Source organism: Phycomyces blakesleeanus (assembly GCF_001638985.1).
Source record: "Phycomyces blakesleeanus NRRL 1555(-) unplaced genomic scaffold PHYBLscaffold_3, whole genome shotgun sequence".
NCBI classification, from domain to species: domain Eukaryota; kingdom Fungi; phylum Mucoromycota; class Mucoromycetes; order Mucorales; family Phycomycetaceae; genus Phycomyces; species Phycomyces blakesleeanus.
The window spans coordinates 413,425-428,674 of NW_017265136.1; the positions used below are offsets into that span (position 1 = coordinate 413,425).

The 15,250-nt window shown below is 34.4% G+C and overlaps 4 protein-coding genes across 4 annotated transcripts; 1 reads left to right on the plus strand and 3 right to left on the minus strand.

Annotated features, from left to right (window-relative positions):
• Positions 1–1,633: 1,633 nt before the first annotated feature.
• On the minus strand, positions 1,634–2,833 carry PHYBLDRAFT_163393 (hypothetical protein; the record flags this gene model as incomplete). The annotated part of the gene is made up of 3 exons (XM_018434789.1): positions 1,634–2,078; positions 2,192–2,337; positions 2,489–2,833. 3 exons carry the CDS (start codon positions 2,831–2,833, stop codon positions 1,634–1,636), a joined length of 936 nt encoding a protein of 311 aa, XP_018297126.1.
• A 2,849-nt stretch (positions 2,834–5,682) lies between these two features.
• PHYBLDRAFT_69785 (hypothetical protein) lies at positions 5,683–6,676 on the minus strand (the record flags this gene model as incomplete). Its single annotated transcript, XM_018442163.1, has 2 exons — positions 5,683–5,778; positions 6,401–6,676. The coding sequence occupies 2 exons, from the start codon at positions 6,674–6,676 to the stop codon at positions 5,683–5,685; spliced, it is 372 nt and encodes a 123-aa protein (XP_018296316.1).
• A 690-nt stretch (positions 6,677–7,366) lies between these two features.
• PHYBLDRAFT_163395 (hypothetical protein) lies at positions 7,367–7,804 on the plus strand (the record flags this gene model as incomplete). Its single annotated transcript, XM_018434790.1, has 1 exon — positions 7,367–7,804. The coding sequence occupies one exon, from the start codon at positions 7,367–7,369 to the stop codon at positions 7,802–7,804; it is 438 nt and encodes a 145-aa protein (XP_018296317.1).
• A 3,665-nt stretch (positions 7,805–11,469) lies between these two features.
• Positions 11,470–15,014, minus strand: PHYBLDRAFT_130614 (hypothetical protein). The gene is made up of 9 exons (XM_018429379.1): positions 14,836–15,014; positions 14,516–14,687; positions 14,249–14,410; positions 14,017–14,159; positions 13,828–13,944; positions 13,393–13,686; positions 13,119–13,170; positions 12,468–12,987; positions 11,470–12,339 (listed from the first exon to the last, which is right to left on the minus strand). The coding sequence occupies exons 4-9, from the start codon at positions 14,115–14,117 to the stop codon at positions 11,636–11,638; spliced, it is 1,788 nt and encodes a 595-aa protein (XP_018296318.1). The 5' UTR covers positions 14,118–14,159; positions 14,249–14,410; positions 14,516–14,687; positions 14,836–15,014; the 3' UTR covers positions 11,470–11,635.
• Positions 15,015–15,250: the final 236 nt, after the last annotated feature.

The window sequence follows — 15,250 nt, forward strand, 5'->3', positions numbered from 1 at the left end:
GGGGAAAAACCACCATCTGGTGAGACGTGTCATTGACCACATGTCCTGTACAATTATACAAAAATATAAATAAAATAAAGTAAAAAAAAATTAAAGGAACACTGTACAAGCTCCGAGATATTATCTAATAAGAATAAAAGAAAAAAAGAAACTATCACGGCCGTGCGCGTCAAAAACACATATATATATACATACATACATACACATACACAGATAAATACACACACACACACATACACACACACACGTATATATACATGTATTTATGTGTATGTATGTATTAGTATATCCAAGACTTTGGATATTTAATTGTCTTTACAAAACATGCGCTGTTTTTATATAGAATTTGTATCCATGGTGATTTCAAGCATTTGGTAACACAGCCCCAGATGTTTTTTTTCTTTCTTTTTTGTTAAAGATGTATGTTTTGGTTTTGGTTTATAGTAAAAAAATGCAGTGAATGCTCTTTTGTATTCATTTATAAATTGTTGGAATAAAATAATAATAAAAATAAAAGAGTAAAGAAAAAAATGAATAACAAATATTACAAACAAGATGTATAAAGAAAGAAAAAAGAAGAAGAAAAAAAAAGAAATGCTTGTTGTTGTTGTTGTTGTTGTGGTTGTTGTCTTTGGTCTATAGGATGAAGGGAAAATAATAAAGAATAATAAAAAAAGAGTGCCCGTAGAAACGGGCAATGGTATAAAAAACTACCACACGATGTCGTGTTGTTTTTTTTTCTCTTGGCAATTATATATAAGAGCCTCCTTTTTTTTGAGTTTAGCATCGCAGATGTAAAAGGTCATATAAAATATAATGGCACATATAAAGAATGGTGGGGCGATATAGAAAGAGTGTAAAGAGAGAGAAAGAGAAAAAAAAAGGCATATGAGAGAGAATATATGGAGAGAATATAAAGACATAGATGTGTGGTAAAAAAAAAATATAAAAAAATGGTTATGAAGGGAAAAATAAAATAAAGAATAATGATAGCACTTCAAGTGCTTTTGCAATGCAGCAGAAAATATTAAAAGAAATATAAGAGATAGAGAGAGAGAGAGAAAAACTTGTCCATGCGACAGATATATGTATATACAGAACATTATGTAGTTGAGTATGCGTGATATACACAGCCAACTACACAAGGGTTGAAAATGAAGCACACCTGTGTAAGCCAGAAATAGAGTAAAGAAGAAAAGAAAGCAAAGAAGAAAAAAGGGGAAGGGGAATTGCACGCACACACGCACACTGCTTTGTCTTCTTCCTTTTTCGATTCCATTTCTTCTTTTCGGATAATTTTCAGCGTACAGATGGACAGACAGAGAGAGATTGATTGATTGTTTGTTTGATTGATTGATTGATTGGTTTGTTGGTTTGTTGATTAATTGATTGATTGATTGATTGTTTGTTTGTTTGTTTGATCGATTGATAGAGAGAGGAAGATATCTTGAGTGTATGAGAGAGAGAGGAAGAGGTTGATGGCATCAAGATTGAAACATTTTTTTTTGGATATTGAAAACGGTCTTGTCTGAAAGGGAGGATTTGAATATTGATTGAGCTCGCCGGTGATGAAAGAGAGAATTTGCGATTATTTTTGGCTGTTGTTGTGCAAGGAAAAAAAATTGTTTCGGATCTACTTGATTTCGATGGGGTAGCTGTAAGACGAAGGCTGGGTACGCATCCCATGGGTAGTATAGGGTTGCTGGTAGTACGGATAATGGGGCCCGTCATTCATGGCTGGTTGTTGACGAAAGGCAGATGGTTGAGGTGCAGACCATCTTTGTTGAGGATAGCCAACTGTGGGCTTTTCGGGATAATTGTAGCCATGTTGTTGGTGTTGCTGTTGGTGTTGTTGTTGGTGGTGGTGGTGGAGGTGTTGCTGTTGGTGTTGCTGTTGGTGGTAAGGTGTTGCCAGGGGGCGGTAAACAATCGGAGCCACCAATACGGGAGAGGATCGGTTGTACTGGAAACAATCCAAAGGTGTGGCAGGAGGACTGGGAGGGGCGTCGCCTTCAGAGTCGCAACTGGTGGTGGGAGATGCAGGAAGATAATTGTTTGAGGGAGATGGTTTGGTCATGCTGTAATAAAATGATGAATGAGTAAATGAAGTACATACAAACATGTGTGTGTGTGAGAGAGTGTGTATTTATTTATGTATTTTTAATTTTAAAATAAAGAATATGATTTTTACCTAAAAGATTTCCACTGAGGGTCGTGGCATCTTTGGTGTCTAGAGAGAGTTGTCTTGCGTGTGAAAGACTTGCCACAGTCGGGATAATGGCAAACATAGGGTCGTTTTCCGGTGTGGGTTCGTCTGTGTCTGGCAAGAGAAGAAGACTATAAAAGGAGAATAAGAATAAGAATGAGTACGAGTGAGTTTGTGTGTGTGGGTATTTATTATTGTTATTATTAATGTATTATTAATATTTTATAAGCAATAAAGTAGAGTAAAGTAAAATGTAATATTATAAATTAGTATAAAACTTACATCACTGAATGATTTTCCACAAGAAGTATATTCGCACACATGAGGACGCTCTCCAGTGTGAGTGCGATAATGAACTGTTAGAGCTGAGCGCTGAATGAATTGTTTGCCACAGCCGGCCCATTCGCAGTGATAGGGTCTTTCGCCTGTGTGGATTCTACGATGTCTGGAAAGGTCTGAGCGTCTAGAAAAGCGTTTGCCACAGTCGTCCCAGATACATTCATATGGCTTATCAGAATCACAAGAAGCACCACTTGGTGAGTCTGCATTGGAGGAAAAGGACGAAAGGCTGGCGTTTTCGAGAAAATCACGGTCTTCTTGGTCGTTGAGTAAGTTGCGAATGTCCATAGTTGTTTAAAGGAAATAATTAAGAGTCGTTTGTAAAGTTAAATAGAGCGATAGAGTAAGTAAGTAAGAAGTAAGGGCAATAGAGAGAGAGAGAGAGAGAAAGAGAGATAAAAAGAATAAAAAAATAAAAGGGAAATATATAAAGGTAAAAAAGAAATATAAAAATGAAAAAAAAAGAAAAAATTGAGCTAAATAGGCAAGGTGAAAGAAAAAAAAAGGAAATAGAATTTAGAAGAGATGAACAATGGGTGCTGCTCAGTTTATATAAACATCTCGGGTATGGGTCACGGGTCAATAACACTTGAATATAAAAAAAAGAAATTATAGTTTGCCCAGGGAAGGGCTACACACGCTTTCTCTCTCGCTCTCTTGGTCGTACAGTAGTAAAATGACACGATCCCTTTGCTACACGGCCCCATATCACCCAACCCACTCATCCCACTAACCAACCAACCAACCAAGCGACCGACCGACCGACCCAACCGACCAACCGACACTTTGTATACACATTTGTACAAATTATATATAATCTTGTATTTTGCACATTTACATACACTTATTTTATATACATATAATAATAATATTATTATTACTACTATAATATATATATATATAACAATCTCTTATGAAATAATTTTTTTTTGAATAAGCTGACATGGAATAAACATTCAACCCAGCTTAATACATATGAGTTCGTCAGATAAGAATCCAAGTATTTAAATTATTAGTAATATTTTAATTATTTTATATATATTATATATCTATAGCCCATTGATCACCAATAGGGTCCGAGCAAGAGCACTTTAATTTTTTTTATTTTTTTTTGAATCTTCCTTTTTTAATGCTCTAATTGACTGACTGGCGCTTTTATTTTTATTTTTATTTTTATTTTATTATAATTATTATATGATTACATCGCTGAACTAATATTCAACAGCGACACCCCCCAAAACTCTCGATCATTATTGAGGCACAAACACAAACACAAACACACAATTACACACAATTACACTCACACACAGGCATAGCCAGAGATATAGATATAGATATAAGCATAGATATAGATATGCAGGAAAATGAACAGTTAAAGAGCTAAAGATATAAAGAGACAAAGAGATGAGTTTTCTGGAAATGAAATATATTAATGTGTTCGCTTTGGTGTTGGTCCCCCTCCCCCAATAACCCTTTTCCTCTCTTCTCTTCTCTTCTCATTTCTCTCCACTTCCTCTCCCCTTCAAAATTACTATTACTACGATTTACAGTAGTATCAATAATTTGCTTATATATATATATATATATATATATATGCGTGTGGGTGGCTAATTTGTTTCGGGTGGGTACGTGCGTGGGATCCAGGCTATATTATGAGTCTACGCCAAATATATAAACCCCACCACAACCATTATATTGCCGTCATTTTATCTTTGTTTTAAAAAAAGTAATTCCAATAATAAACAAACGTCTGGGCCTGTGCACCTATTAAACGTGTGGGGGATGTACATGATTGACAACCAGTGTGTTTCTCTTATTGTTATTTTTATTCTTATTTCCTTTAAAAAACAGAAAAAGAAATAAAACGTGTATAGCAGGTACGGAGCACATGGGGGAGGCGTCTTTCTTGTTTTTGAATAAGAAGAAGTAGAAAAATACACGCTTCAAAGAGAGAAAAGGAAAATGACAAAATTAAATCTTCTCTTTTTTTGTAGTTGTATTTAAATGATTATTATCTGGTTACAATCGTCATTGCCTCTTATAAAAATATATATATAAAAAAAGAAAGGAATAATCTCCTAACCGCTCATTTCCCGTTTATTTCTCATTCAACAATAGGGTGGGCACCATGGTCGCCACGTTTTTAAAAATACCAAAGGTCTGTGTAATGTACAATATCGCGTGTGTCTGTAACACAAACTCTCGAGTTCAAATGTCAGCTGGAGTAAGAATAAAATGATAATAATAATAATAATAGTAATAGTAATAGACATACATAAATACAGACAAGCAGACAGACAAGCAGACAGACAAGCAGACAGACCAAGAGCCCATGTTTTGGCCATATATTGGTAGTACAGGATCATATTAGGCAACAAAGGTAATCAAGAAAGTACCTATAGGAGTCCAGGGCACGAGCCACTGGAATCAATACTACCTTTGGCCTCAATTATCTTTTCTTTCTTTCTTTCTCTTTCTTTCTTCTTCTTCTTCTTCTTCTTATCATTTTTAATAAACGCACATGTACATGTATATATATACTACAAACGATGAAAGAGTGTTTTTCAGTGGAGTGTACAAAGCCACATTCTTTAAGATGGTACAAAATCAATAAAGAAGAAATTAGCCTATGCAGTTTTTATACAGATAATTAGTAATTTAGTCGAATTCTTTCTTGACAATATATTAATATTAAGCTAAATGATAATTGATAATTTCATAATTGCGTCTGTGTATGTGTTTAGTACAAAAATGAAACAGAATAAATATAGTGTCTTGGATAGGATAGAAAATGTATGTTATTACAATGTATGGCTGGTAATGTAAAGCACTTTGCTCTCGTGCGACATAATACATAGACCCACTCCACCCTCTCAATCACCCAGTCACCCAGAAACCTACCAATACATATATACATAACATTTACATGTTTATTTTTCTTTTTACGAGAAATATATACACTGAATAGTATAGACATTCACTTTTGAGGTTGTATATACTCTAATGAGCTACCAATACTAAAACACTAGCCTTGTACATATACATATATGCATTCTATTGATTGATAGCATTTGATTTATAAACCTTCTTTATTTATTTATTTTTGGCTTTTTAAATCCACAGACTCCATACACATATTATTCATTTAAATACTCGGCCCGCCAAGGACAGCGTGGCAACAAGTCCGATAGCCTTTCTTTACTATTATAACTATTACCGCGGATGTGAAATAACTAAATAACTTTAATAAAAAAAATATATAATATTAATTTATATATATATATATCTTAGGCGGCTAAACAATCCTTTGTATTTCTTCAACTGAGATCAAAAATAAGAGTATATATATTTATATTTTTTTTTTGATGTTTAAATTGTAATATAATAATAGTATATTATTATTATTTGTCTAGAAACGACATACATGAAAGGAAACCCTCAAATACTAATAAGCTCTGGTTAAATATGTCATTCTATTAGAAATATCAAAAATTATTAATTATTCATATTTTCTTTCTTAAAGCTACTGCGACTCTATTTTTTTTTCGGTTTCTTTTAAGGGGGAGATGATCTTGTCTTGATTGGGAAGAAAATTGTGTACAGTGAGAAAATTGAATATCACTTTCCAAAAATTGAATGGCACTAAGCCAAAAATGATTGTCTCTTTGAAGTAAGAGAAATATCACAATAAGTTAAATTAGTTCATAGCAACAACTTTCGATTTTCCCCATCATCGGTTTTGATTTATGCATAGTACAGTTATCCATCACCAAATAGCTCCCTTTTAGATTTCCATTAAGATCCATGATGTCAAGCAGAATATTCATGAATTTGATAAGTGCGCAGTTGTCATACCTTTTGATATCGATTCTGAAATATCTTGCGCACTGCTCTCGTTACTATCATCAACATACTCCATAGCTGGTTCTGATCTGACCTAGTACGGAAAAATCTATAAGTCACTCTGACTTTAATGACATAGGGATATCGTGTGTAGACATCTTGAGATAAAGAAAAAAGTTCCAAAAACTGCGGGAAAACCGATGCATAAAATTTCTTAGTGTGGCTATGAATTACAATTTTTTCATCCATCTTTTCCCTTACAAAAATGCTAACAAAAAACCAAGCCATTTGTGCGTTTGTCTATGTCGATTCTACTGAGGAAAACGTCAATACTTATAGAAAAAAAATCGAAGAATTTGAAGATTCTGAAATAAGTTGGAATATTAGAGAGCAGGATCCCATTTTGGTTTTGAAACAAAGAATAAGAGGCGATCCATTGACTTATAAAAAATATCTTGATTAAACTCCTGAAGAAGAAAAAGTCAATAAGAGAGAAAGAGTTGAATTGGTTACTGAGGCACAAGTCAAGCAATTTATCAACGAAGTTTATTGTCCGTCTCAACCAAAAAAAAACGATGTAATCTATGTCAAGGGAATTATTTCTACCAAGGAGATTTATGAATTAGTCAAGACTTTTACCACTGTTTTTCATGAAAAAACAGCTCAGTCATTTGCAGCCTGGTGTCGTAATCAAAAGTTGAATTTTTTTACTTGCAAAAGGAAAAAAATCCCGAAGTATCACCAGAGAGTTGTATATTTTGGAAGACATTTACTATGGTAAACCAAGATACGACGGGATTAAAATGGTCGCTAACGTATTTAATTATAGACGACCTTATCAATTCGATTTGCACTTACTTACCGAAGTACCAAGAATCATTGAAAAGTCTCAAGAAGAATGGATGAAAAATTATTGGTTATGCTCGAAAATCACCAACAAAGGAAGACATTACTTCTAGAACAAGACTTTTGAAATCAATGGTATCAAATTTGCAAGAACGATCTTTTGCAACCAAAATATTCGTTTCACCTTGTAGCTGGGCCTCCTCGCCGCTTGTATCGCGTGATTTACAAGGCAATTCACGAGCTATTATGGACGAGTTAAGTGTTGATGGTAACACGCAAGACCTACTTGCCTACCTTAAGTCTGTCCATCATGATGTTTGCGTGGTTACCATCGACTTTTCTGGTATAACAACACGAAGTGAAGATATTGTCAAATTGGTTGAGGCAAATCCCTCTTTAAAAAGGATTGCAGTTGAAACATTTTCCCAATGCAATGAAGTGTTTATTTTTGACACTGAGAGATTGGTTAAAGATAATAACCTATTAAAAAAATTGAGAACAGAAATCATTGTATTCAAAGATCAAAATAAACTATCAATTGTCAGCGTTACAAGAAAGGGTTTTTTATAAAAAAAAAGATATAAAATAAAGTAAAAGGAGATCAGTTGTGATCGAGTTTAGTGAGAACCACGCTATAAGTTGCGAACTTAGAATGAGAAAATATAATAAAGATAAAGATCAAATCAAATCAAATCACAATGAATATTATGCTATCCAAGGAATTATTTTCCAATAGATAATATAAAATGTATCAGACAAGATGACGAAGGTAGAAATAATGTAGTTTATTACAAGCCAAATGGCTTCTTATTTATAATTATTTGACAAATAATGGGGTGTGAGTTAGAGTGCTCAGAGGCCAGAAAGAGAAACAAAAAAGAGAAAGAGAACAACAGAGAGAGACAAAAAGGGAAGAACAGACAAAAGAAAGGGAGGAGAACAAAAGAGACACCAAGAGCTACTGGGAGATCCCAGGCGTAACATCAGAATATAAATGATAGCTTTCAGGATCATTACGGAGTCGCTTCATTGAGACCAAGATGGGTTTATTTGGTTCCGTGGTGTAGCAAATTTCAACGTCACCAAAATCTTTAAGTCGATTGATGTATTTTTTAACGTTTTCATCAGTATAGTCCACATAAAAAAACATACATATTGCCAAATTCCTTGAGATTTCCATGACTAGGTAAACGGTTTTTTTTTCTTTTGCCGGTGCTTTTATATCAAGTGAAAGTCGATTTTTTGATCTAGGCCGGAATTATGATGTGGGAAAGATGGATGAAAGATGGATGAAAAAATTGTAATTCATAGTCACACTGTTTTGAGGTCAAAAAATAAATATCATTTTTAGGTCAATTTGATTTAACTTATTGGACATTTCTCTTACTTCAAAGAGACAAAACTTCTTGACATAAAGGGACAATCATTTTTGGCTTAGTGCCATTCATTTTTTGGAAAGTGACATTCAATTTTCTCAAAGTGACAAAATTTACCGTTCTCACTGTATATGTGTACGCACACGTACAATGTAATGAGATGCAGTAGCAGATCTGCACTCTACGTACGAATGTGTATATAATATATATATATATATAAATTTGGTGCACAAAAACAGCAAAACGAACAGACACTCGTAGCAACGTGTCATACGTGGTTGTGGCCCGATCATATTCTTTCTTTTTTATATAATCCTGTTACACGGCTGGGCTTAATATTCCCACATGGCACAATTTCAAAGGAAAATATCTTTTGGTCTATTAGATTCATATGTTAAATCATCCAAGCAGATATACAATAATATTTATATAAAAGTACAAACACACACACACAAATATACATATATATTTATATAATATTGAAATACCTATTGACTTTCAGCAAGATGTACACAAAAAGACAAGAGTGACCGTACCCGATCACCTGTGGATTCCGAAACGTCCGATGGAGTATGGAGCGGACCTGACGTGTGTTCGTCCGGGATATCCTATTAACATTTCGTCAATAATAAAGTAGGTACATATACATATACACATGCCCATACGCATACGCATACGCATACGCATACACGTGCACGTACGTATATATATACAATATACAAACAAAAAACCAAATAAATAAATAGGCAGTTTATGAAAGAAAATAAAGAATAATAATATATTAGTATTTATGTTTAGGGAGTTTATTTTTCGGATTTACTGCTCTTTGACTTTCCCGGTGACCATCTTTTCTTATTTTGTTATTTTAATATTGGGTTAAATTAAACACTGATAGCATTTGTTGTCATGGTGATTGTGTACCTGGTTTCCATGACAATTAAGTGCCCCGTCTCCGTGGTAATAGTATATATTTATTGTTATGGTTATTGTGTACCTGGTTTCCATGAAAATTAAGTACCCCGGTCTCTATGGCAATAGTATGCATTGTTTCCATAGCAATAGTCTAATTGGTTTCCAAGGAAGTTGGCATATGACAGATTTTCTTTTTGAATATTCAATCAATAAAAGTATTCAAATATCCATGTATGCCTTGGTAGGATATATTTCATAGTCATTTTTTTCTTTTCTTTAAAAGAAAAAAGCACGATCCAACTAATAGATTATTTATTTTATCAAGTAAAAACAAAAATTAAGAATGATAATTATATGGAATATGTACGTCTTAATTCAAGGTGCTTTATAGTATTAGTATTAGTATTAGTATTATAATTATTATTATTATTATCATTTTTGTTTGTTTGTTTGTTTTTGTTTGTTGTTGTTATTGCATCCGAGAATAATGCATATACACAAAAGTACAATATATATATAATAAGAAAAATAAAGAATTTTTTTTTTAAAAAAAAAGAATCACCTGTCAATCAGTTTGAAGCACTTTTGATCATCTCTCCAAATAGCAAATTTCCTTTTTTCCCTTTTCTTTATTTTATTATATTTTATTTTTATTGTGCTGATCAATTCATATTAACCTACACCACTAAATAATAATAATCTGTATCGGTCCCACATTTACATTTTGGACGCACATCTCTTATTATTACCGTTATTTTTGACAGTAGGCTACGTTATACAAAACCAAAACGAAAACGAAAACGAAAATGTTACCTAATTGAAGCACATGGCTCGATTGGGTTATTTCACTCTCAAAACATCCTGGGCTTTCCCGATGTTCATCTTGGTAACAAAAAAATAAATAAAAAAATATAGAAATAAATAAATAAATACGACTAACCTTTATTTGATAAAAAAACGATTGGCGTTGAGTTTTGACTTTCCAGAATCAGTAGGACAGAATGTAATATCATCAAGGGTTAGTGTTGTATGTTTTGTTGAACTGTGTGCTTGTGTGTTTGTGTGTCCTCTTTGGCGTCCACGCCACCATAAATACACACAGTACACAACAATCCACTAAGATCTTATATACCTCCAAATAATAATAATAATAATAATGCTTATTATTACTATTATTATTGCGCTCGGATGACTTTCATATTTATTTATTATTGTGATTATTGTGATTTTCTTTTTTGGCCTGGTACCGAACCCCGGGCTACAATGTCCATTTACACACCTGAGATCATTCAATTTCCTCTCTTTATCTTTCTTTACACTTAGATATTCATTTCTTCTTGTCCTACATCTTTATTTATTCACTTTTTATTTTATTTTCATAATCATATAAAAAAAAAAGTAAAATTATAAATTGTCATGCGTTTATTAATATTCTGCCTTGGTTAGATTCTGACAAAAATTGTAATAATATAAAACATTACGCACATTGATCTACTTATCTATATATTTTATTTTATTTTATTTTATTTTTTATTTTTTATTTTATGATTTGTGTGGAATAGCCTAAATAGGTTTTTCCGAGTCTGTGTATCCTACAATCAATAAAAACTTGGATTGTCTAATCAAAGAAGAAGGAAAACAAACCTTGTTTTTTTTTCTTTTATTATATTTTATTATATATTATATTTAAAGCTTAAGAATTATCCGTGTAGCTTTTATCATACAAACAATTTTTTTATATGTATATTTTATTTGTGAATTTTTGCAACCAAAATATATAATCCACACATCCCCCGACCAGCCGATATATCCTTCCCCCCGCCAATGCCGCTTTATACGTACAAAGTTCATTCTCTCTTCCCTCCTTTTTTCCCTTTGTGTATGTGTACCATATTCCATGCAATAGGCACATTTTACATTATTTTAAAATTTACAATATATATATGAGTGTGTGTATATGTGTGTACACAGATATGTTTTTTATTCATAAAAGAAAACAGCAGTAGCAGTAACAACAACAGTGGGGGTAGCGGTGGTAATGATAGTAGTAAACAAACAAGTAAATAAATAGTTTCTTTCTTTATTTTTTTATTTACTTATATGTATATTTTACTTATTTGGCAGAAGTACCATACTTTTGCTTCCAGATATCTTCCATCTTCTCATCGATTTGAGTAAACAGATAAGCAGATCCATTCAACTTGTGTCCGGGTAAGATATCCAGGCTAAACTCATCAGGAATACGACGGAGGGGAGCATTCAACTGGCGCGAGATATTCTCAGAAACTTCGGGCATGTAAGGGAACAAGATAGCCGAAAGAAGGTAGATAAGGTTGACAGCCACGTTCACAACTGCATCACACTTGCCACGCTGCTCGGCAAAGGTGGAGTTGCTCAAACCAGAGTCCTGGAGGTACTGGTTGCCACGGGCAGAGATAGCCATGGCAGTGGCAAGAGCACCACGGATCTTGACATTCTCAAGTTGGTCGTTATACTGTGCCAACAACACATTCACATCCTTGATCATCGTGACCTCAGACTCACCCGAAAGGTTAGCCTGGGGGATCACGCCGTCATACTTGGCCAAAACAAATTTGATAGCACGGTTGACAAAGTTTCCGAGATTGTTCAACAATTCACTGTTGTTCTTGGTAATAAATTCGTTCCATGTAAACATCGAATCACTGGTCTCTGGGCGAGAAGACAAGAGGTAATAACGCCAGACAGAAGGGGGAATTCCAGTTTCTTCAGCACTTGTGCCAAACACACCGATGTTACGTGACTTTGAGAACTTTCCACCTTCATAGTTGAGATACTCTATTATTAAGAGGAGGAAATAAGGAAAAAAATATGTTAATGTTAGTATAAAATATTGGGCGTTCAACAATGTAAAAATAAAATACACAAATCAAGATAACAAACAAGAATAAGAACTTTTTTTTTACCGGTAGTACTGATGTGGTGTACAAGGGTCCAGTCGTCACCGGTAGCCATCTCCGAACCAGGGAAGATAACCGAGTGGAAAGGAACGTTGTCCTTGCCCATGAACTGGTACAACTTGACATTGGCGGGGTTCTTCCACCACTTCTCCCACTCGTCTGTGTAGTTGGCAGTGATACTAGGGTAACCAATTGGTGCATCGAACCAGACATAGAATACCTTGTCTTCGAAACCGGCCAAAGGAACAGGAGTACCCCACTTAAGATCACGGGTGATACAACGAGGCTTCAAACCTTCTTTCAACCAAGATTGGGTGATGTTGATACCATTGCTGGACCACTTGCCTTCAACGTTAACCTTGGCGTTGAATTTCTCAATCTTGTCCTGGAGCTTGGAAAGATCCAAGAACATGTGGTTGGAATCTCTGGTAATAGGAGGATGGCCATCGAGCTTGCATCTGGGCTTGACGAGCTCAGAGGCGTTCAACAAACGACCACAAGCATCGCACTGATCACCACGAGCATCCTATTATTATATTTATTATAATCGTGTGCACAGATATATATATATATTAAATATATAAAAGGGGTAATATATGTGATTTGTCAGTACGATTTAACTATTTTTTTATGTCAATGCAAGTGTTTTTTTTTTACCTCATACTTGCAAACAGGGCAGACACCTTCAACATAACGATCAGCCAAGAATCTACAATAATTTACAATATCGCACGTTAGTTTTTTTGTACAATACCCAAAAAATAACAATAAGAAATAATATATATTCAACATCCAAAAACTCTAAAATAAACACACACACACACACACACACACAGTCGACTCCCTCTCTTTCACGCGTGTCCACTCTCTCATTTCTTTAAACCGTACTCGTACTCGTACTCGTAATCTTAATATCAATTTTCGTTTATACCTCTTGCAGTGCTCGCAGTAAAGCTGAGTCATGGTTTGCTCAAGCAAGTAACCATTGGCCTTTGCCTTCAAAAACATGTCCTGGGCAATCTCGGTCTGCTTGGGAGTGGTGGTGCGGCCAAAATAGTCAAATGAAATATCAAACCACTTGTAAACACTGCGATGAACAGCATTGTACTTGTCACAGAGAGCCTGGCAAGACACACCCTCTTCCAAAGCCTTGGTCTCAGTGGCAGTACCGTACTCATCAGTACCACAGATATAAATAATGTTATATCCGCGAGCACGACAGTATCTATAACAATAATATTAGAATATATTTATTACTCGGTTAAATACATTTATTTTATTTTCAAAATACTAGTATTAATAATAATAATACTATCATTTTCTCAGAGAAAATTCTGCCTTAGTTTCATATATCTTCATTTCTTACCTGGCGTAAACATCAGCACTCAAAGTAGAACCAACGACGTTACCCAAATGAGGGATGTTGTTGACATAGGGAAGAGCAGAAGTAATCAAGATGTTACGTTCACCCTCAACAGGAACACTACAGAAATAATATTAATATGCTTATGAATTGTCGCGCTTTTTCATGCTTATATATATATATATAACTTACGGCTTGACGGAAGTATCGTGCTTCTTCATAAACACTTTCCGGTTCACCTTTTGAGTTTCGGGGTTGAGTTCGGCCAAGGGAGTCTGCTCGTTGGTCTTCATCTTAGGGGCAGCAGCAAGTTTCTTGGCTGCCTTGTTAGAGATCTATACCCACACACACCCATATATATACATATATCCACAAATCAAAATCCAAAAGCTTTTGTATTTTCATAATGTTCCTTTTTTTTTACCTGTCCCTTGACAACTTCGATAGCCTTTTCAACAGCCTCAGCCTTTGAGACGCGTTCAAACCATGCAGTCAAAGCACTGTACTTTTCCTTTTCAGCGTTGGCCTGCAACACATCATACAAAGCACCGTAGTAAATCACATCTACAATACCAAGCTTTCCATCCTATATATAAATATAAATATGTACACAAAAATTAGAAATAATTCCTATATATTCACCTGTTTGAACACACACACACAAACAAACATATGTTTCGGTAAAACTTGCCTTTGAAAAGACCTTGGAGTATTTGACAACAGCCTGTTCAGCAATCTGGAGAGCCTCTGTGGTCTTCTTCTTGAAAATCAAGGGGGTAATAACAGCCTCTTCTTGTTCAAGAGCAGCACTCTGTAAAAGCGAGGTGTTTGAAGCATCAAATGAAACCAAATCCAAAATAATCCTTTTTTATTTTATATAAAGAAAAATAAATAGAAACGAAGACAAAAAAGGTTAAAGAGGTTTCATTCCAACAAAAAAAAAGAAAAAGAAAGAAAAAGTGGGAGAATGCCGAATGACAAATGACTTGAAAAATGACATAAATGACTTACTTGACTGCAAGGTTGGCATCTGTCAATGACTTGTCAGCCAAGACAAGTTCAACTGAATCACCAGCGGTTTGATTAAGTTTTGCTCCAGCTACATGAGCAGCCAAGACAATTTTGACGGCATTGGCAAAGGGTTTTGTAGAAGGTGTCAATTTTGGAAGGGTAATTTTTACTGCTGTGACCATTGTTGATATAAATTATATAAAGAAGAAGAAGAAAAAAAATATATATAAAATCCAAAAAATAAAAATTGGGGGATTTTTCTTGGGGGCGAGAGGGAGGGAGAGGGAGAGGGAGAGGGGTTTTTTTCTTTCTTTCTCTAGCAGACAGGGGAAACGAATTCTTTGAATCTGGAATAATATTTTTGAGATGAATTGTGAGATTTTAAGCCACTTCCATCAGTGTTTTTTTATGTGTG